The sequence below is a fragment of the Melopsittacus undulatus genome, chromosome 4 (genome assembly GCF_012275295.1).
Source record: "Melopsittacus undulatus isolate bMelUnd1 chromosome 4, bMelUnd1.mat.Z, whole genome shotgun sequence".
In the NCBI taxonomy this organism is placed as follows: Eukaryota; Metazoa; Chordata; class Aves; order Psittaciformes; family Psittaculidae; genus Melopsittacus; species Melopsittacus undulatus.
The window spans coordinates 79,483,692-79,508,014 of NC_047530.1; the positions used below are offsets into that span (position 1 = coordinate 79,483,692).

Below are 24,323 nucleotides of genomic sequence, written 5' to 3' on the forward strand. Positions count from 1 at the left end.
CAAGACAAAGAATTATTCCTATTGACATTAAACACAACTGAGTGAGAAATCAAAGTTTGTAAAGAACAAAGGCTATAAGCCAGCTTTATTTGTGATCATGTTTATTTTACTGGAATGATCTTAAAAAAAACCATATAATTAAGCTTTTATACTGTACTTACTAGTTTTAACTTATTATTTTGATGACAAAATTTATGAGGTAACTTATGATGCTGAGAAAGAGAAAAATAATTGCAAGTGGATGCTCAAACAGGAGATAGCATGCATGAAGCTATGAATTAATTCTTCTGCTCTAATGAATCCTGTAGTCCCTGCTAAACTCTGGACCCTGTTTTGTACACTGAACTTGAGAAAAAGTATCAAGTAATTAGAGAGATTTCTCTAATAAGAATTAGAGATGCAACAAGTTTGATGAAAGGTCTGAAAACCTGAATTGTAACTAATGATCAACCCCCCTAAATTTATATTGAAGAAAAGCAAACTGAAGGAACAACAGCATAAAAGATAGTCTAGAGGTTGCGAGAGAGGGGACGGAAGCAATTTATTCCCCAGAACCATACCAGAATAAGCAGTATGGGCACTTTACAAGAAACCAGACCAAGAAAAAACACTTCAAACAAAAGCTTAACAATATACAAGTGTCTGGGACATCTCTTGTAGTCAAGTCTCTCAAGAAGGAGAAACACATCCAATCTACTTTTCAGCAAGACTATGGACTCATTCCAAGAAATCCAAGATTGCAGAAGAGAGGCATTAAGAATTTATTTTCTTCTTCAAAAGCCAAACAAAACCTCCTATACTACCAAAGGCATTTATTTAGTGTTAAATTTAATTCTACTCCCCTAAATGAGAAAGTGTCAGTCATTACCACAAATTAGGAACCGATGAAAACCAGACTGACAACTTGAGATTTAACGATTCATGAAATAAGCAAGAAAAAATGATAAGTTAAACTAATATTCTCAGTATCATGGTGTATTTCCATATCTTTGTTACAGAACATACCAAATAGGAAATTCAAAACAAAAGGAGAGAAACATTTCAAATTTGTAAGTATGGGTTTATATTCTGACCATAATACTGTATACGATCACATAGTGACAATTACTTCTCACAGACAACCTACTGTAGCTCAGTGGAAAATAAGATTAACTTTATTACTATAAAACAGAATAACCATTTACTCTTTTGCTTAAAAAAAAAAAGAGATTAAGAGTACTCTAATCAGTAACACTGATCACAGGACTCTCACTTAAAAATATGCTGAAAAGAATCAAAGCTCTAGAAAATCCTGAAGTTGAAAAAAACCAATTTTTCTGCCTGCAATGAACAGCTTTCAATACCTTCCTTCAAGTAGGATTTACTGGACTTTATGGATCATGAAACACAGCTAATTCAATAGTGTATAGAAAAATCAAAGTCAGTAATTTAGATTTGTTTTATCTCATGCTGATATATATTGGTACAGCACACGGGAGCTCGCTGATTTAAAGGTATTGACAAAAAGAAATGTGGTTCTAAAACTTCAGATGCTAAGAAGGCTGTACAAAGTAATTGTGACCACCATCTTCCATTTCTAATGGAAAAATGTTCACAGATTACAGACACACAACTGCAGTTTACTGTTTTGACCTATCCCTGAAGACAACTCTCTGCCCAGCATCTCAAGGGGTGGAACAGAAAAAATTGCATTGCATTTGTTGTCCAATACAATTAGCATAGATAGATCTCCACAATCATCAATCCAGTACAGCTACAAACACGGACAAGCAAAACAAGCCTTTGGTACTACAACTGAATAACAAGATCCAATAATCTCTCGGCTAATCAACTAATTTACAGAACAAAGGGGGTGGCGTGTAAAGAAGGGAGAGAAAGAGAGGCAAAGGTAATGCTTCAAAAAGATAATACAATTCATTCAGATTAAAAATGCTTGAATCCAAGAACCCCAAACTTGCTGGGGGGCATGAAGATGGTATGCAACAAACAGGTCCCTTTATTCCTAAGAATGAAAGTCAACAGAGAACCACATTTTCACTTTTAAATAAATTCAAATTTATGTGAACGTACTCACCTCAATATTTTGACATGTGTTACTAAAAAAAACTCTAAAAAAGCACTTAAGGGTCAAGTAAGTGTTATACTTACTGGTAATGTACCCATGATGGACCAAGCGTTTTCTTAAACTGTGTAAGTCCCACTATATCAATGTAAATGAGTTCTACAACTTTATCCCCCTGGGTAGGGCAGCCAGATCTGTTACCTACAACCTTCTTCATAATCCTAAACAAAGAAAGAAGGAATATGGAAAAGTATTACTTTCCAAATACATTGAATAGATGCTGTAATACTGTTTATACCAACAATTTCCCTTTTCAAAAGAGCTTTACTCTTATTTCTTCCAAATCAGAAAACATGTAAGAACATTCAAATTCTGAAGATGTTCATAATTTGTTAAGAAACATTTATACATCAGCAAAGCGCTAATTTGCACTAAAAGCCCCATCTAGTTTAAACAAGAGTAATGTGGCTGTAATGTTTAAATAGTGTGCTTTGAAATTATTTTAAATAATTTCAGATTTCTATTGACAGCTTCATAGTGCAAGTGCTCTCTATAAAATGATGCTGTCATGTTTGTCATAAAAAAACAGAAGAGCTACAGAAAAAGTGTACGTGCTCAAGCTTAAAACAGATGTTTAATGCTTAATGCTGCACACTATAGTATGCAGAAGACAAAGATGAGCAAGGTAGCAATTTGACCTAATATTAGCAATTACATACACCAAAGTAATGTGTTTAAAGGATCTCTACTTTTATTTTAAAATGAGATACTGCATGAAGAATAGCAGAAACTGAAGGACACAGAATTAGGCTAGTCTGTAACTTTTCCTATTGCAGCTGGTTAAAGCACCTGCAATGTTAAAGATAAGCTGCTTAGTTTGAACTTTACAACATTCATTTATGAAGTCTCAGGAGCCTGAAACCACAAAGAAACACATTATCCTCTTCATAGTACATATATTCAGCTCATGAGAATAATCTATCATATGTTTAGTGAATTACCACTTTCATTTTATGCTTCAAGAAATTATATACTGTTAATAGGAGCTTTAAGAGTTTACAATTCCTTTTTTTGCGTTCCAGTTTCAAAAGTGAAAGTAATCTCCTTACTCCTTGAGCTCTGCCAGTGAAGCTGAAATCCTGATATCATGGCCCAGTAAGTAGAGAGATGTAATTAAATCGCTCCACTGGACTAATTCACCAAGTGGGCCACCACTAAACGCATTTTCTGCAATCTTGAATCCAGATTCTTTTGTCAAGAGCCCCAGATGAACAAGAATCTGGAAAGGAAAGTCATATGTTAAGGTTATCAACATTGAATATGCAACCATTACACCTCACGGCATGTTTTCTTCCTATTAAATACCAGCTGTGGCCAAAATATCAACTCAAAAAAATTCTAATATTCCCACCCTAATGATTTACTTAATTCTGTAATGGATCTCCAAAACAATAATTACAAGAATGTTACCGCATTGCTTTGCACTATTATCTGCCACCAGATCTGTAATTAAAAACATCCACCAGAATGGTGTTATTCACAAAATAATCAGTAATTCTGCACAGAAAGTTGTGGATCACATTATAGAATCATAGACTGTTTTGGGTTGGGAAGGACCTTAAGATCATCTGGTATCTACTCCCCCTGCCATGGGTAAGGACATCTCATACTGTGACCAGATTGGTCAGGGCCCTGTCCAACCTGGCCTTGAACACGGGCCAGGGATGGAGCATTCACAGCTTCCTTGGGCAACCCATTCCAGCGTCTCACCACCCTCAAAGTAAAGAACTTCTTTACATCCAACCTAAATCTCTGCTGTTTAAGACTGAACCCATTACCCCTTGTCCCTACAAGTCCATCACAGTCCCTGATGAAGAGTGCCTCTCAGGCAACACTGTAGGCCCCTTCAGATACTGGAAGGCTGCTCTTCTCCAGGCTGAACAATTCTGATTTTTTTAGCCTGTCTTTGCATGGGAGGTGCTCTAGCCCCCTTATCATCCTCATGGCCCTCTTCTGGACTTGTTCCAACAGCTCCATGTCCTTCTTGTTCGGGATACCAGAACTGCAAATAGTACTCCAAATGGAGAGCCACGGAAGCAGAGGGGCAGAATCACCTCTTTCGACCTGCTGGTCATGCTTCTTTTGATGTATTCCAGGATACGGTTGGCAAACTACTTTGATTTAATAACCACTTAGATTCTCAAGTAGGCTACACTTGTTTAGGCAAGACAGTATAGTTAAGGATGGGACAAGCCAACAAGAACTTGAAAAGACTGCATAACAGTAGCAGGATGTTTTCCAAACCTCTCCTCTCCATTGCCACCAGAGGAGTTTTCTCTTCATTTCTCTGAAATTCCTGCTTGCGTTTCCAGCAAAGCACAGAAACTGAGTTCCAAACACTTTGCTAAATAGCTGGTTGTTGAGTGTGGGTACATACAGTGGCAAGCCTAAAACCTCATGAACACCATAAACCTTTGTAAATATTTTATAAAGATCTGTCACTCTTTATAAATAAGCACCATTCAAAAAAACATTTTATTCTAATCTCTTGCAGCTCCCAGAACTGAGCTGGACATATTAAAATGAAATCACCATTATCTTTTTAAAGCCCAACCTCAAAGGACTTTTAAAAGCAAAGAATAAGCATTAACTACAGCATCCCATCAAAACTGCCTGTGCATGACAATACTGTTTCTGTTTATTCTTGAGTTTAGTATTCTCAGATGTTAGATTTCTTTAATAAAACAGGCTGGAGGACTGCTTGAAATAGATGAGCTGCTCCTTTACAAAGGGTGAACCTATTCCAGCACTGTAGTAGGTGACAAATATTAAAGCTGCAACATGCCACACAAATGTCATGCGAAGACTGAGACTCTAAAGCAAGGACCTGTGCTAAAGCCAGCCAGGCTTAAAACAAGAGTAGAAACATGACTGTACACGGCTTGCTGTCACTTAGGACTGGCTCCATTAAGAACAGAGCAGGAAGGGAAACCCATTGTGGTGTTTATGACTTTGAGCTCTATTTAACTAACTGAGGTAATCAAACTTACCCAATCTAAAGTTGTCAACTTTAAATCTACTCAAATCCAAACCAAATTACGCTATTTAAAGAAGATGCACAACAGTTTTGCACCATTACATAAAACACTCAATTTTCAATAGCCTGCTTGCAAATTCACAGTTTTTCCTTTTAGAATCTTCTACATAGTATCTATTTTATCCAAAATCAAAGAGGTTAAAAACTTACTCAAAGAGTGACTCATGGAAAGTCTGTGAAACTATTTGTTAAAGCAAATACCCATTGTAACAGTAACTTCAAACAGCAAAATACTTCTTCAAAAGAGGCACACATATAAACATGAGCCTTTTGGACATATTTGGTATTTCCACTCTGAAGTTACTTCTGGAATAAGAAGCTTAACAGAGCCTATACAACTGCAAGTGGCAGGAATGAAAAATCTTTTTATTTACCTTTTTTCGTTTTCTCTTTTCCAAACTCTGTTTTTCTGCAAGTGATTTAATCGCTTCAATCCAGGTATCAGCCATTCGTCTGATGCGTAACATCATCCATCTGAATTCTTCATGTCTTGACATCATTTTGTAGAGATTATCAAAGTTGATACGAATTTCAGCCTTCAATTAAAACAGTAAGAAAACCCCAAAACATTTGTTAGTCTTCAAACAGTGTACTTTCCAGAAGTGAAAAAACTTACCAATGTGAACTGTGTGCTATTCATCTCTCATTCAAAAAGAAGATGGAAAAGAAAGAAAATAAGATACACTCCTAACACGAAAGTCAAGTTGAGATTTTAGTTCAAACACTTAAGATAGCTTTAAACAGACATTTCTAAACCACATAAATTACTGTTATTTTTATTAGTGGTATTTTGTAGTCCCAGAGTATCACAGAATAGTTTGGGTTGGAAAGGACCTTAAAGATCATCTGGTTCCAACCATCCTTCTGCTAGATCACATTGCCTAAAGTTTCATTTAATCTGGCCTTAAATGCACTATGTGATGTTTCACAATGTATTTTATTTCTGCAATATAAAATTTGGGTTTGTTCATGTCCTTCAAAATGAGGTTAAAGGATCTCTAAAACATAAAATCAGAACAGTATGCTGAAGATTCAGTAAGATGAAGATTTGTGTATATCTTGAATCATTTAAAAGCTACGAGGAAGTGTCCTACTATACCATAAAGGAAGAAACATTACTAGATTACAGATTTTAAAGGAAATACTCATTTTATAGCTAGACTGATCTAAGAACAATTGTTTTTACAAAATGACAGCGTATATCTAAATTATGTAAGCAACATTCATATGCAGCCCAGCAATTATCTTAAAATATCTGTGTGTGCGCTACATAATTAGGCTATAGCATTTAGAAAAAACCTGCGTGCTGTAGAGTTTTTAAAGGAAAAAAAAAAAGGAGTAACGAAAATGTTACTACAGAACAGAAATGTATATATACCTCTTCCGTTTAGGCATTTTTATATGTATTATATATTAGTATTATATATATTCATAGGACCATAAAACTGGGCAGTTTCACACATGGTCACTTAACACTGGTGAATGGATATGTTAATTTTGGGGATTTTTGTCAGTATCTCAGATACATTATTTCACAAATTTAAACACTAAATTGTTTTTAATGGAAATCTACCACCAAGACTGCAATGTGACACAATGACTGGAGAAGACACATAATGAGCTACATATATATAATCAAGGATGTTCCCTTCAGTGTTGAGGAGCTGAGGATTAAAATGGTAAATTTTAGTATTATCGGCATTTATGCGGCACAGGACTCCAGGATCTTTTGCGTGAATCACAATTACTGAATTATTTTTCATATTTTAACATTATCCTTACCATTGTTTTTTGATCAGTTTCTTCATTAGGATTTTTTGCTCTCCAAGGTAAACGAGGACACCAATTTTCAACCTGTAAAACAGTCACACGCAAATAAATAATTCTGTTCTGTTCCGTTCCATTTCAGCTGGTCTACCAAAGCCTCTTCCTGCCTTTATATTACATCTTTCTATGGCTTAAATAAGGTATCAGCTGATTAGTAAGTCCCTGCAAGTTAAAATTGCTTTTTGCAAGTAAAGCTTAAGACTTTTTGCAATTCAATACTATTTTAACCTTGCAAATTTGCAACCAAAAGTCACATTTAGATATTCATTCATGATAATGAATACAGGAGATAAAATGATTTCAAAATAGAGGTCAGGCATTAAACGCTCTAAATACACTTTCTCTGAGCAGTTCCTAAATGTTTTTAAAAAGCACTAAGTTTTTTATGCTTCTAGACCTTACAAGAAAACCCTATGTATTTTGGAACATATCCCACCTCTCCAGAACAGCTTCATGGAAAGCAAAGCCTGATGAAAACCAACGATCAAAGTTCTACCTTGTAGAAATCTAGACAAAATGTTGAAAGAATAATAAAACCTAAACTACCTTATTTGAAGGGTATAAATAACATAACTTATGTAACCATATCCACAAGTACTAATAGCTGTAATTATTAGAGAAACACAATCAGCGCAAAAGCAATACTTCTACTATCGTCTATTAGGGAAAAAAAAAGTACAACAGCTAGTAGTTAGGGAAGAAACAGCAATGGATGCGAGTCACTGAAAGCTCCCTAGGGATCTTGCTTGTCCTGTATAATCTTTATTATTCATGTAACTTAAGAATTAGACTATTTGCTTTGGGGAAGAAAGAATCACACTCTTAAAGGCAAACCCATGAAAACAGAAACATAACTGTAGTGCAAAAAGGGAGAAATGCAAAAAATGTATAGGCCACCTAAGATTCATCACTACCAATTAAGTTTACAACTCCCAGAGAATTACAAGTCGAGTTGCTCTTTTGGCCCCTCCAGTCACAGACCTGTCAAAATATAATTTTAGTTTAATCATGCTGCAGTAAGCCTGAAGCATTAGAGGTTAAATGCTTAAGATCATACCACACAATTTCTTAGAAGACCAATCACATTAAAATAAATTAATAAGCATCATAATCTCATTAAGAGAATAAATGTATCAAGCTCAGGTTCCTCAGAAAAATTATATAAAAGTGTTAATTTGAATGCTATGACTTATTCTACCCAATGTATTTAACATACCAGTTGAAAGCAGCAGCTTATCAAACTTATTTGAAATTATCTGATTCTTCGGTGGTCTCCACCCCTTGGAACATACTAGAAATTACAGCAGTTAGCAATCACAGAATCATAGAGTAGTTAGGGTTGGAAAGGACCTTAAGATCATCTAGTTCCAACCCCCCTAACTTTCTAAGACAAGCTCTGGAATCACTGGCAGAAGGTTGCAAGACCCATATTACAAATCACTCACAGTCCCAATCTCTCTCCCCTTTGTTTATTTTTTTAACAGTACAAATAGTTTAGAATTATTCCTAGCATTAAACCAGATTTAAAGATATGGCATTTCAAGGACTACTGTATGTGCCCCTTTTCTGGCTTCATGTATTTCACACTGCACCATCACGCATCCTAAAGGAACTGAAGATTTTACAGAGTTGACAAGACAGCTAGTTACATGCCTTACTGACTGAAAAACAAACACACTTCTTTTGTGCTTTTAGAAATATTCCCTCTAGTCTAAATAAAATTACAGTAATTCCTATCACATAAACACTTAAGGAGTACACTTAAAATAGTATCAGGGTACACAGTTGGTCTAGCACTCATTTTTCCTGACTTACTTTTCCTCTTTTAATTGGAAAGAGCAGCTTAACCCACCAGAGGATTTTTTAAATGCATATTCTTCAAAATTTGTCACTTCAGGACTGAAAAATACACTGGGAAGAATGCATAGGCATTCTCTTACGGAGAGAATTAGAAAGGGCATCAAGGAAGCAAAGATGAAGCAAACAAGCCTGACACAGCAGGTGAAGGGCAAAGAAATTTAAAAACCTCATTAATTTCCTGTATTGACACAAGGGAACCTAAGGATAGAGAGGCAAAATACTTACTGACAAACCAGCCAAACTAGGATTACTTTAATAGGAAATTTCAGGTATTCTTGGGCAAAAAAGATCAGGTGTATATGCTCCCAAGATGGAAACATGATGATAGGATAACCAGCTAAAATGCTAATACAATTTCTGCTGTTCAGAACATGAGTTAATTTTTCAGGTAATTAAAGAATCAACTGGAATTAATGAGTCATGGCTCCAAAAGAAACTGAAAGCAGAATCAGAATATTACTTGATTGTTAGCAGAGGGCAGAACATGCAAGCACTTAACACTGAAGCTCATGCATCAGAAGATACTTTTAGATCATAGTAGGTATTACCAGGTAGATAAAATCATAGAATAGTTAGGGTTGGAAAGGACCTTAAGATCATTTGGTTCCAACCCCCCTGCCAATGGCAGGGACACCGCACATTAGACCATGTCACCCAAGGTTCTGTTCAACCTGGCCTTGAACACTGCCAGGCATGGATTGTTTACCACCTCTTTGGCCAACTTGTTCCAGTGCCTCACCACCTTCACAATAAAGATACAGAGCGAAGAAAGCAGAAGTGAAAACCTACAGCAGGGAAGTCTACACAAGTCATAGCATCTGTGTTTAGAGGTGCCTAGTACCCAAGAAATATCACACTTCCAGTGAACACAAGATTTTCAAAGGGAATAGAGATTCACACTCCATCTCCAGTTCTTCCTTCCCTGATCAGTAAAAGCACAGATAATCAACAGTCTACATACACTTGGTGAAAGGGAGAGCGGTGTCAACCTATGTAACTACACAAGCTACTGAAGACTTCAGAGACAGCCTTTGTAGAACTACTGGAAATGACAGCATTGATAGGCTTCTACTACAGGATTAAAAACCTGCTGATTTGATGTTACTTACACAAGATATCTAGCAAGTTCCTAAGTTTTATTGCAGCTTTCCCTCAAAACCACAGCAGTTACATTTTCACATGTATTACAAGTAAAAAGATTCCAGTTAACTGTGCTTTTCCACTGCATTATGTAAAATTAAAGTTTACAGCAGTACAAAGCCACACTAAAGATGGGTTAAAAATCCTGTAGAGAAATAGTGATTAATATTTTGTGTCAGAATTAAAAGGAACAGTTTGCACTAACATAGATGAGTAGCAAAATGAACTTTGTGTTCCTCAATTTAGCCCCATGTAATGATACTCAGTAGAGCAGAATACATACTTCTTCTGTTGCAAGTAATTCAAATAACCATGCTATTGGCTTTTTTCAAGACAACCACTTTCTGCTCCTTCCTTGCTTTTTCATTCCTTGCCTTTCCTCTCTTCCCCTGCCCAGCGTACCAGTATTCAATTCAGTTCAAACATTTCCTGTCCAGAACACGGAATTGTTCATTTTCAAGCCTAGGAACTACTTCTAACTACAGCTCTTGGCAGGACTTACACTTTCATGAGACTTCCATATGGTCTAGAAAGTGGGTGGGTGGGGTTTTTGGTTGGTTGGTTTTTAAAGAACCAAGTATTGCCACTTCAGCTAAAAGCTTCGAGATTTCTCATACAGAACAACCACAGTGATGCCTGTAACTCAATATGAAACTTCAGTGGGTAAGTAATTTTCCTGGTTGCCTTGCATGACCAACAACATGGCCCACAACAGCAATTCTAGTTGTGCTCATCCATTTCTGAACAAATCTTGAAGCTGTTCTCTGACCCAGTCTATTAACCACTGCCATGGGAACTTCTTTAAAAACAAAGGTGGGTGCTATAAGTATTTGTCATGCTTTAAACAACAGCTTTAAACAACATGCTTTAAACAACAGCTGGCAGCAACTTACTTCCCCCTCCATGCCCCAGGTGGGATGGGGAGTAGAAGTGATAAAAAGTAAAACCCATCGGTTGAGATAAGAACAGTATAATAATGGAAATAAGGTGAAATATAATAATGTTAATAACAAAACCAACAATAGTAAAAATAAAAGGAAGAGAGAGGAATAAAACCCAAGAAACCCAAGTGATGCACAAATACAACTGTTCACCACCAGCTGACGAATGCCCATCCCATCCCCAAGCAGCAACCAGCCCCTCCCCGCCAACTCCCCCCATTTCCACACTGAACATGACATTCTCTGGTATGGAATATCCCTTTGGCTAGTTCAGGTCAGTTGTCCTGGCTGTGTTCCCTTTTTGTGCCCCTCCTCATTTGCAGAGCATGGGAAACTGAAAAGTCCTTGATTTAGACTAAGTGCTACTTAGCAACAACTAAACCATCAGTTTATTATTGACATTATTCTCAGACTAAAGCCAAAACACAGAACTGTACCAGCTACTAGGAAGAAAATCAACTCTATTCCAACCAAAACCTGGAAGTTTTTTAAAAAGGCAGGAGGATGGTAATGAAATTTTTACCAGCAAATACCAATGAAAGCTTGGATATATTTTCAGAGACTCACTGATGTTAATACAAGTCAAGTTTTACCTCAATGAATACTAACTTACAACTACAGATGTGGGAGAAAAAATGGTAAGAAATGTCTAAACCTGATCAGATTACTTGAGTGGAGGCATTCAATATCCTTTGTCTTGTGTGACAAATAAGCACCAACAATGATGCAAGCTCTCTGAAAACATCTGGTGCCTGGAACTTGATTTTCCCACCTTTATCCCAGATTGCCTAAAGAAAGCCTAACAGCTTTAATTGACACTACCAGGGATGAGACAGAGATAGGGCAAGGAGTGTGAGGGGAAGAATTAGAGACTTCATTTTGTAACACATTTTCTGGAAGCTCCTAATACAAAAACCTGAATGATGGGAGGGAAGCCTGCTTTGGTTGATAACTCATAATGAAAAAGTTTGCAGAAAATGCAACAGCATTAAAGCATAACTTGTCCCAGGTCAGGAATATCTGTCATAATAAATAACACGTAGAACGGGGAAAAATGCATGTGTCTGAGTGTATATATGTGTGTGTATAGATGTGATACATCTGATTATAACAGGATGATACAGCATGTGCTAAGGCTGCAGTATGCAGCTACAAATCTGGTATTGTTCCATTAACACACCTTTTCTCTGTCATTGGCAATGATGACAGAAAGGATTATGATATCACTAAAGTGAGTCTAGATTAAATCTCCATCAGAAATACACGAATACCTCAGCTTTTGTGTTTTGGTACAGAATACCCATGTGCAATCAGCTCTAAGTCTGAGCAAGGTGAAAGAGGGCAGCAGTGTTTGTTTGGATCCTGCTCTTCAACTTGTTCATACATTTCTTTTGATCACTGAAGACAAAACACAGAAGTTGTCTCTGGAGAAGGAACCAGGACTCCTTTTCTCCCTTTCCAGGGACAACCTTCCTCTCACTGAGTTAGCATCAGTTCTTTCTCTAGCTTAATCTCTCCATAGCAACCAACTCTTACACAGTCACATGCATGATTTAATAGGAAGAATGTGAGATCAGACTACAGATTAGTAGTTAAGAAAGGCTGCTGGGAAGCAGTAACTGCAATTTTAAAGACTGACCATTTTTGGATGAGTGATGTAAATGTTAAACTATTATTCAGAACACACTATATTTATTTCTGCTGTCGTATTTTGAACAAGACCAGCTGTGCCTCCTGTACCTAATGTTGCATTCATTGCCAACCAAATGCATTAGGTAGTCTTTGATCATGCTCCAGAAATGAGGTCCACCTGAGAAATTAAAAGTTATCTGCTTGTTTTTATATTGCAGTAGACAGAGTCCTGTCTAGAGTACATGTAGCTAGCTCCGTAAGTTTAGTTTGCATGGCACTTCAGCAGTTCAAAATTGAAGTGCTACATAATTTCAGATATTAGTGAAAAGCTAGCGTTCTGGACTGCTTTGGGGCATGAATGCCTAGGTTCGGCTTAAACTGAACTTGAGAGTTTGTCTAATCCGTTATCATAGACAAGCCACTCTCACAGTGATTTCATGTAGTTTTACTGGTGAGTTAACACAGAAAACCCAAATCAAACAAACCTAAGAAATCTGAAGAGTGCATTTTATAGAAGATTTGCAGGTATCTGTTCCAGTAACTTCCCCAGAAACATGGAAACTGAAGGGAAGTCAAGACTGCAACACTTGGCTACATTACAAAGCAAGTACATCAAACACACTTCTAAAAACCTGGCATGTCAAAGGTGTACCAGTAGGGTAGTTGAGCATCTTCCAGACTGAATGGAAGTAGTTTGTCAGGAACTCCCTGCACCCAAAATTTCAGAAAGTCCTTTATGCTTTTAGAAGTCACAGTGGGAATTTAATAAAGCAGAAAGTGAAAAGGCACTTTCTCAAAATACCTGGGATAATCTTCATTTTGGACACTTCCAAAGGGCAGGTGCAACACATGTATAGAGAAACTAAAGCAACTTTCTTACTGCATCAGGTGAACAGTGTTATTGCTCAATGTACTTCTATCCATGGTGAAGTACTGCTGTTAAATATCTTATGTTAGTCCCAGAGTGGGTAAGAAAAGAAAACAGTGCTGCAATATCTGGTGAAAGAAGGTGCAAGTTTGAATTTATTAGGCAGTATGAAGGCAGACAGAGAACTCAGAATGTTCACCTAGGAAATCCATTTGAGAATTTGATGTGAAAGAACTGCTCCCAGGTGACTTTCTCAAATCCTCTGGAAACTGTACTACCTACATTTTGTTTAGCATGTCCTCAATGATAGGTAGTCATTTGAAGGTGCTACAAAATCTGTAAGATGACTGTCTGCCTGTTTAGTGAAATGGAGGAGCGTACAGGTAATTTTGGATTTGGTTGTTTCCAAAGGCAATCTCAAACATTGGGTGTTAGGTACCTGCAGTCCAGGTGACACCAGAATATGAAATTTTATAATCATCAATCAACAAATGGTCTCTCATATAACTTCAGTAATGTGCACAAAATTTGATTCCTCTCTTACACTAGCATCTATGCCTTTTCCAAAAAGACAGACTAATCCCAGTTTAAAGTGACAGAAGCAGAAAAGATAACTAAGCCCAAATCACCTAGATCTAGACCAATCTGGGGACAAAGTGCTGGCTATCATTAGCATTTAAATTTCTTAGAGACTTACACAAGATGACTGAAGAAGTTCAAGCTGTTGCTGCTTTACAGAAAATACTATTTTTGTAAATTTTCTAAGCAGAATTCAAAGAAGCTGGTTTAATGCTACACTACACTGAAGAAATGCAAATCATTAACTCACCTCAATATCAGAAAATAGCTTACACAAGCAGCAAAAGTTGTGGAAAGGGGACTTCCACACAGATGTGAGCAAATGGTACTAAACTAGCAAATCCACAAGGATTTGGGGAATCTGTATAATTATGATTCCTAGGTGTTTTCACTAAAGTATGCTTCAGACTACAGCTTGGCTTCTAGAAACAAACCCACAATCAAAATCACCTTCAGTTTGTATTTTTCTGCCTTTTCCCTCAAAGCAAAAGAAACAGCATAAAGAAAAACATTCTTGCAATGAAACCATAGATTCTTGTTTCCATCAAGTCTGAAGGACTCAAAATAAGAATTCTCTCTAATGACATAATAGCACACACTCAGAAGCTATAGGAGCTTTGCAGATTGGTCTCTGAAATTTAGTCTTTTGAAATGTTGGATACTCTTCCAAGATGGGTACCAAAAATTACCCTTGTATCTGGAAAGGCAACTGGAGATACAAAGACTGGGATTTTAGTAAGACCTGCCCAGCTCCAGCAGGTAAGCATCCATGCAGTGACCTCTGGGCAGTGGTAGCTTGCATCACAGCTGCTGGCTGACCAGCAAGCACAGCAGTAGTTCCACTCCTGTGTGGCAGAAAGTGAAAGCCCTCAGAGAAAGCACATGTCTAGATAAAGAAGAGGAGCAATAAGACCCCTACACTTTCTTTCTTTTTTTTTTTTTCTTTTTCCTTAAGCTGGGAAACTGTGAAAAATTCATTTGCTAGAAGATATTTTTAAAAGCTTAATTCTTCAGATGCAAACTGACATTTTGCAGTGAAATATATTTTTGTACTGTCTAGAAATTAATTTCTTCACATTTCTCCCCAGAGGCAATGCCATCTGTGAAAATTATAACTGTGCCAGTGACATTACAGTGTTAAACAACTGTCTTTTTCATAACTAAATGCTGAGTTTATAGGAAGCAACTCTTTTCAATGGGCAAGTCTGTATCACAGTTAAACGGAAACAAGTCCCAACTATCCAGAAACCTTATCTTAACTTGTTTTTCAATTTTTGCTACTTCTAATTCCTGTCTTGCTCTGTTATTTAAAAGAATGTAAGTCTGGTTTTACTATTCAGGCCATTTCTGTCTCCTCCAGTCTTCAAAGGTTCCAGCACAATTAGCGTTATGAGGACTGCACAGTTGCATATCATGCATCAGAAGTGAGCCAGTGCCTTCAGCAAAACTTCAAGATGGAAGTGTGAAAATTCTTGCAGCTTTATGTGCAAGTTTGTAGAGGGGATGGCTTTAAATAAAAAAAACATAAGCCTGAAATGCTGGATTGCTTCTCACTTTCCTTCTACTGCCACACTCACCTCCCATTCCGCTCAAGCAGCCAAGACATGAGGAGAAGAGCTGTTCAGCTAGTTGTTCTTGCGCTCTTGTAGGAGTGCCATCCAAAGCAAACTAGAGGAGGCAGAACTGTTAACACTTGCACTTGTGCAGGCTCTTCAGTAGAGATTACTTGGGGCAGCACGGATTTTGACTGTGCTGTTCTATTTTGCAGACACACAGGGTGGAAACAAAACAGGCACACCACAGATACCCAAAGACTGGTTTTTATTTCTAAACCTTTGACTAAACTGTGGACAAGTTACTTTGTATCTCTGTGGTCCTGACCTATATTCCATACCAAGAGGTATTATTTCAGGCTGCTTTGTTTACAAGTTTAAAATCGTATTACAAAGAGTGCTAGGTGAGTCTAACACAATATCCTAACTGAACTCCTTCTGAAGAAAAAAGTAGATCCCAAATGAGTATGAAAGAGCACAGGCACTTGTCACACTAGATCTCAGAGGCAGTTTCAAGAGAAAAGGTGACATACACAATTTGATGCATATTCTATCTTTTCAAACAGAAGTTGTGCATAATTTGATGTATATATTGCCTTTTCGAACAAAGCATGTGTACACAACCATCTTACTCCTACACTGTAACCTTAAAGTAGAAAAATCTTAACCATAATATCCTCCCAGCACCCTAATGCATTCTAATATTTTAAATCAGCAGTTTTGACTTGAGAGCTCTGTAGGCACATTTATCATTCAGCTGAGCAACCATAGTATAAACTGTCAACTCTTCATCATTGTCCACTTTGACAAATTACTCTCACAACAGCATTTCCAAGTTATCCTTAGCAGCCAACACACCTCATAAATCCACATCAGTGTAGTGTTATTAGAATTTCATTTCATGCTTGTATTCGCAAACATTTAAGCTGTCAACCTCTGCTGCTGGGCATTAATCATAGGATTAAGAATGCCAAATTTAAACTCAAGGTTAACAACATTCTCACCCAATATTACTTTTAGATTCTGTCATGGGAAAACACTTTAAAAAAAAAAAGTATGGGACTCTTGTTTGAAGTTCATAAATATACACATAGACTGTTGTGTTGTTCCATCATGAAATGAGAATTTGCCCAAATTCAGTATCGCTGCTTACAGAAAAATTTTAAATCCCTTGACTCTTGGAAAAAAACAGCCATTTGGCTGGCAAAATCTTGGAGCAGATTCTCCTGGAAGGCATGCTATGGCACATGAAGAACAACAAGGTGCTTGGTGACAGCCAGCATGGCTTCACTAAGGGGAAATCCTGCCTGACCAATTTGGTGGCCTTCTATGACGGGGCTACGGAAATGATGGACAGGGGTAGAGCAGTTGATGTCATCTATCTGGACTTGTGCAAAGCATTCAACACTGTCCCACACAACAACCTTGTCTCTAAATTGGAGAGACATCGATTTGATAGGCGGACCACTTGGTGGATAAAGAACTGGCTGGGTGGTCACATGCAAAGAGTTGTGGTCAACGGCTCAATGTCCAGCTGGAGAACAGCAATGAGTGGTGTGCCTCAGGGATCGGTGTTGGAACCGGTCTTGTTTAACATCTTTGTCAGTGACATGGACAGCGGGATTGAGTGTGTCCTCAGCAAGATGACATCAAGCTGTGTGGTTCTGTTGATACACTGGAGGGAAGGAATGCCATTCAGAGGGACCTTGACACACTTGTGAGGTGGGCTGATGCCAACCTCATGAAGTTTAACCATGCCAAGTGCAAGGTCCTACACCTGGGTCGGAGCAATCCCAGGCACAGCTACAGGTTGGGCAAAAAGGAAATTCAGGGCAGTCCTGCAGAGAAGGACTTGGGGGTGTTGGTCAATGAGAAAATGAACATGAGCCGGCTTCAGTGTGTGTTCACAGCCCAGAAAGCCAACTGTATTCTGGGCTGCATCAAAAGGAGCGTGACCAGCAGGTCAAAGGAGGTGATCCTGCCCCTCTACTCTGCTCTCGTGAGACCTCACTTGGAGTACTGTGTGCAATTCTGGTGTCCTCAACATAAAGAGGACATGGAACTGTTAGAACAAGTCCAGAGGAGGGCCACGAGGATGATCAGGGGGCTGGAGCACCTCCCCTCTGAAGAGAGGCTGAGAAAGTTACAGCTCTTCAGCCTGGAGAAGGCTGCATGGAGACCTCATAGCAGCCTTCCAGTATCTGAAGGCGGCCTACAGGGATGCTGGAGAGGGACTCTTCATTAGGGACTGTAGTGATAGGACAAGGGGTAATGGGTTGAAACTTGAACAGCAGAGGTTTAGATTGGATCTAAGGAAGAAATTCTTTACTGTTAGGGTGGTGAGGCACTGGAATGGGTTGCCCAGGGAGGTTGTGAATGCTCCATCCCTGGCAGTGTTCAAGACCATGTTGGATGAAGCCTTGGGTGATATGGTTTAGTGTGAGGTGTCTCTGTCCATGGCAGGGGGGTTGGAACTAGATGATCTGAAGGTCCTTTCCAACCCTAACTATTCTATGATTCTATGATCCTATAAATCTGCTTCAGTTTTGCCATGAAGATGAGCTAAACTGAGCATCTACTGAGTTTTCAAAACTGATGATCAGAGAAGATTGTTACAGAAGATGCTGTGATTTTAATACAGAAATACAAAATAACAAATGTCATTTAAGAATATTAGATTCTCACATTCAGCTGACATGCATCTTCATCTCTAAAATACATCTGCATTAAAAACACAAAGCACTTGCTGGCTGACAGAATACTAATGCACAAATGTAACTCCACTTTGCTAAAACATAACCTTTTAGCTGAAACCCAGGTTCACTTCAGATTATTTCAAAACCGTATCTCCAGCTTTTATGATAAATAACAGGATAAGTAATATAGTCATACTGTATCTTTTCCTTCCCCAGCTTCATAGCCCATAAACAGCTCAACACTTGGTACTAGCATTGGAGTGAGTAAAATCTGTGATTCAACCCAGCCTTTTTTATTTCTTCAGACACGTTTTGGATATGCATTTAACTATTACTGCTGCTTCAAGCAGTGTCCCCAAAAAAGTTCACGACAGTCAACTGAGTAAACTGCTTTCATTACAACAGTTACTTATCTAGTAGACCTACAGTTATAATCTCAGATATGTAATTTAAAATCCCAGCCCCACTCCCCAATCCTGCAGAAACTGCAAAATTAGTATCAGTTTGCAATTCAGCAGCCATACTGGCTCCTGCAGTTCTTTACAAAGAGTAAGCTACTAGGTATCAATACTATTTCCAAGATCAGCTGCCATTAAGTTACCAAAATTTTAGTAATAATAGGTCAAGTGATCAAATACACCTGACTTTCTGGCACAAGAACCACAAGCCAGCAATGGAGCTCATAGTAACTGATAGACAAAATTCATTCTTGGAAAAAAAGTGTTATGCAAGAAACAGCCTGTACAAAAACCCACCAGGGCATGAAATTTACTCAGCTGTGTACGAAACTGTTTTTTTTTTTGGTTCTGACAGGTACTGAAAGCTTTAGCCAATATATGTGCTACTTCATTAAAAAATGTGACTTTCATGGGGTTTTTGTTTTCTGTTAACAGACTCTGCAATTCATGAACAGTCTCCAAGCAGGAAGTGGCCATGCTGCTTCGGAGAATGTTCTACTGTTCATTTAGTTCTAATTTCCAAATTTTACATTCCAAATGCCCCCCCTAAAATGCCTCCCCCTACTACTACCCTAGGAATTGCACTGAAAGCAACAGAAAAAAATGTGCAGAGGCAAGAATCTATGACTGAGCTTCATACTTAGGTTTAACAGGATACCCAGTGTGGACTCCCTGGAGAGTTGTTACTTAGATCACTTCAGTTATAAACATTAGAATTCTCCAGGCTAGAAAACTCTGGAGGACTTATGATTAATAACAAATCACTTCATAATAATTCTGTTTTAATAGCTTTTTCCACCTTATAATTTTTTTTTTCTGAAGAGTTATGATTTGTTTTGAGTAAAGTTTGCAGTTACCAAAAAAATGATATTTCCCTTTTGCAGATTAATAGATTACTAACCTCACTGAGGTAAATAAAAAAGGAGCATGTGGACCCATCTACACCATAACTTGCATAACAGGGATCCGATCGCCACATATCTTTCATCCACTGAAACAGAAACAAAACCACAGTCTGTTAGATTGAAGTACCACATAATAACTCTCTACTATTTCACACTTGAACTCAGAAATAACGGGGAAAGCTGCAAGCGACCATATCCATCTTGATGAAAAATACAAATGGCAAAAAAGGAATTTTATATTAACATTTTGCAGCATACTGCATCTCTGCATTCAGCTATGTTGGGAAAGTAACTACATACCAGATGCGAGCACAGTTTATACAAACTGGTAACCAGGCAAGCAGAGACAAATATCAAAAGGAGGATATAATCAGGGTGCAGACATATGGGGGTGGTTGGAGTTGACAGCATTGTTTCCCCCCCTCCGTGTTACACTTCCTCTGGAATTTAACAGACCATTTCAGTTGCTAAGATTGAAATCTGCCTGATTCTGTCAAGAATTTGTCATTTCTGCAGAAGGAAGTTATTAATTTAAATTCATATTTTAATATTCAAATAATATATTACATAGTCACTATGCAGCCAGTTTGTCAAAATGGATCAAAACACAGACCAGAGATCTGAGACACGGTTTTGGGATTTTTAAATACTATTGCCTATAAATTTTATTTAGAGGAAAAAGGCAACATGATTTCACATATATTTTGGTAGTTATTTCTTTTCACTATCAGAAACAGGTATAATTGTTAAGTAATACAATTTAAGTGTTCGGCCATTTTACATTTGTGCCTACTACTAAAACAGTGTCCTTACATTTGAAATGTATCTTGGTGAAAAAAAAAACCTCCAAACCCTCCATTTAGCAAGTCTGTTGTTATGAATGTTTTTGTCTTGTTTGTTTTGTGGGGTGTTTATTGGTTTGGGGGGTGGGAGGAGAAAAAGGGAAGAAGTGTTTTGTTTTGCTTTTTTCCTTTCCAACTGAAGTCTGATGGCTTTCCATATTTTGCTTTTCAAACTTCATTATTAGTAATATATATGATTTATGTAGAATTAACTGTGAACCCCAAAGTTCTGGTTGCTTTAGCTTGTGGTCAAGAAGAGGCAGAATGCTTTTCCTAATAAAGGGGAAGGGAGGACCCAACAGCACTGTTGGCAAAGAGCGGAAAGAAGCATAAACAAATGTTTTGCTGAAACAGAAAAAGGGCTGGACAGAGGTACACACAGAATCCAAGTCCTGGGGTAGGAGAATGCCAAATGACTCATAATGAGGAAGAAAACAGGGTTTCCTGAATAGCAAGACATCATACAAATAATAAGGCCTTTTATTAAGTATCATAAATATACAAACCATAACACATAATAATAAATAATATAATACATAATAATAATAATAATACACATTTAATATAACATGGCATTTTATTCCTGTTTTAATAGGATGCCACTTCTCTGCAGCAGTAGTATCAGAGGCCTGAGGTAAGTAATACTGTAGCGATACCTAAACATTCCCTTTTTGACACAGTTGCTCCTGTTTTACACCTTCTGAGCACCGACCTCTTGCAACATAGGTTCAGATTTTAGAAGAACACACAGAATAAGATTAAAACCAGTTCACTTACCTTTATTTTCCCTTCACAGTGAGGAAAACCATCCATAGGAGGCAATTCACACTGTTCTTGGGCTCCATTTATGAGATCTAAAGAGACATATAAGCCATAACTGAATTTCATTTTATAGTTCTGAGAGGTGGCCTAATGAATCCTTCCTTTTATTTTCATGAATCCACAATCCAGACTGATTGAAGAGTCCTACTGTGTAGTATCTGCTATAACATTAAAACTCAGTGTGCCCTTTTTGACTACAGAAGAAAATGGTTGCATATATTTCAATTCTGACTTGCAGTAAAAGTGCTGATTTACAGAAACTTGTCTACAAAGACTTAAAAATCAAACTAATCTACACTAACAATAATAAAAAGTAAAATATCTTCCTCATCAAAGTGTGCTTTAAACCTACTAACTTGCAACAATTTGGTTCTGATTGTCAAATGTTTTGAGATGTGTATTGCTTTTAAACATAAAAACTGTTTTTTCAAGTTCTGTTATCATTTTATCAAATACTACCCATGATCTGAAACTTGGCATGAGATATATGACCCAATTAATAAATGTTGCAATATGATCTAATTTTACAACTGAATAACACTGTATCATATTTAATGAGAAATATTTCATATGGTCTTTCAAGATTTTTTTCCTTTTTGCCTATTTTAATATTTTATCATTTTAGATTTTTGCAACAAATTAAAGGATGTAATACAGAGTAATATTTCTAGCCCATGAGCCAAGGAAAAAGGAGCAGTGTTAAAGGACACTGACACATCCAACTCCAGTATGAGACCTTCTTCTAAGACAGAAGAGCCCTCTGACACAGGCCTTGAATTCAAGAAAAATTAAGATGGTGGAGAGATTCTTGCCGAAGTCCATAGAGGATAAGGTTTTCAATTTAGGTAGTTCATCCCAAAGTTTTATCTAAAGTACATCTACACCACTGCTGGCTTTTCCCACAGTCAAGAATCAAGATCATTAAAGCCAGGCATCCATCAACCTAGGAACACCTCATGCTTTGGAAGTTACACTGCATGACTTCACCCAAAATGTGCTAATTGGAGATCTTGGGGATGGGGGGAGGAAGGTTGCAGTATTAGAAAAGAATAGCGACAAGATCAGTAGATAAACATTAGAACACTGTATTACATACAAAACCTATCTGATCTACCTGAGTATTTTCAAATGTTTTGCAAATAGTTTCTTTTAAAGATAAAGCTTGAAATGTGAGTGAAGCATTTCAAAATGAAGCGCATGGGGAAAAGAAGAATCATGCCAGAAGGAAGACACCAATTTGGCACTCTGCAGCAGCAGAGTAATTTGATAAACTGAGTTGTACTGCCAGTGACAATAACACTGAAGCAAAGTAGTTTGTAGCATGGCTTTATAATTTCAAATCAATAAGCACTTTCAAAATTATCTCCCTATCTTCTTATCCTCTTACAGACTAGACCACTGACATCTACAGCTCTGATTGCTGCTCCAAGTAAGAAAACACATAGCAAGTAACAGTTTAGAAGCATCTTCCAAATTCAGTCAGCACAGCTAAATATCAGTGAGACTTTTTGCTTTCTGGGACTGGAGCTCAGAAATTAGACCTTTCACTTTAATCCCACTGAAGTCACTGCTTGAGATCAAACAGTAATAAACCTACATTAAACTGAAGAGGTTAAAATGATGGCAATTTTCAGGAACAAATATAATGCCATTAGAAGAGCTTTACAATCTAAACTGTGTCCTTTTTTTTTGTTTGTTTGGGTTTTTTATTTGTTTTGGGTTTTTTTGTTTTTTTTTCTATTCTTGTTTGTTTTGTTTGTTTGGCTTTTTCGTTGTTGTTGGGTTGGGTTTCTTTCTTTGTTTGTTATTTTGGCTGTTTTTTTTTTATTTGGTATTTTTTATACAAACTCATAAGCCTGACAACAAAATAAGTAGGGAGCTTTTCATAAGGCATGTCAAATTTCAGACCTTCCTAAAACATAAAAGACATCTGAAATCTATGATATAGCATCAGAGGTGAAGTTTAACCCCAGGGAAAGTCCAACTTTCAGCATCATACTGAACTTAGGGTTGAAAATTCTGAATGTCTGTCCAGTTCTATTCAAACAAGTCTCAAGACTCAAACATGGCTGCCCTATATATATTCAAAGAACTGTACTTAGCAAAACTCAGAAAGGTAAGAGACAATTATTAAACACTTAAAGTGAAGATATTATTACTGGTATTCAGCATCCATTTCCATATACCTTTTCCTCCACAACAGTACTTTATTCAGGAGTATTCTTCCTCAATCACTACCCACCAATCATCATGCCAACACTACCACTCACTTGACTCTTGGTTGGAGCACTGATACGGAATCAGTTAAAAATCGTTCTTGCCCAAAAGTATTACTTGAAACCAAACCCAATGTTTTGATTGCCACTACAGAGGAAGCAAAGTGGAGGTGGGTCTGTGATTCTGGTAATGACAGTCCTTTGGGGGGTGCAGCTGCCGGATACCTGTTTGCTTTTGTCATGCATAAAAACAATTTCTACATGCAAGTGTGTTTTTGTAGATGGGCAGACCTTTGCTACTGTTCACTGTTCGCAAGGTTTTACAGGATCCCTGTATTTACAAGATCTGCTTCCAACAGTAATATATTACACCAGCCATACACTTCAACAGCTTGTATAAGCTGTTGCAGGCCTGCATACAGATACCTTCGAAGTGGAAGGTCGACCCTCCCCGCTCTCACTGTTCCTGTCCATACCAAGAAGTTAAAAGCAAGAGCCAGACATTTATGTCAGCACAAGCTATAGATTTTCTCAGGCTTCTGATCTCCCCTGTTGCCAGCTGCACTAGGGCTTTCCCAGCTCAGTCTCACTCTTGTTCATACATACAAACAGCATACTGATCTTTCTAGGATAATCTATATGGATAGGGAACACAGAACACTAATGCCCACTTTTATCACCTCTAACCATGTTGAAATGCTTGGTGAGTATTAATGTCTCTAACAGTATTTTCAAGAGTACCTGACATATTTCTCCCTCCTTGCCAGCAATAGGACTTTGATCATCCATGCCAGCTAGAAGCTGGTCTTCTTAAGCAGGAATCCA

At 37.5% G+C, this 24,323-nt stretch overlaps 1 protein-coding gene across 3 annotated transcripts in view; it reads right to left on the minus strand.

The window, feature by feature from the left end:
- The window catches only part of MGAT5 (alpha-1,6-mannosylglycoprotein 6-beta-N-acetylglucosaminyltransferase), a 134,102-nt gene that overhangs the window by 41,077 nt on the left and 68,702 nt on the right, over positions 1-24,323 (minus strand). For all 3 annotated transcript variants that reach the window (XM_034061682.1, XM_034061681.1, XM_031053070.2), the window contains exons 4-9: positions 21,238-21,314; positions 19,615-19,704; positions 6,942-7,013; positions 5,534-5,695; positions 3,172-3,341; positions 2,149-2,283 (exon numbers count right to left, since the gene is read on the minus strand). In XM_034061682.1, coding sequence (XP_033917573.1) covers positions 2,149-2,283; positions 3,172-3,341; positions 5,534-5,695; positions 6,942-7,013; positions 19,615-19,704; positions 21,238-21,314 — 706 coding nt within the window. The remainder of the gene's footprint in view (positions 1-2,148; positions 2,284-3,171; positions 3,342-5,533; positions 5,696-6,941; positions 7,014-19,614; positions 19,705-21,237; positions 21,315-24,323) is intronic.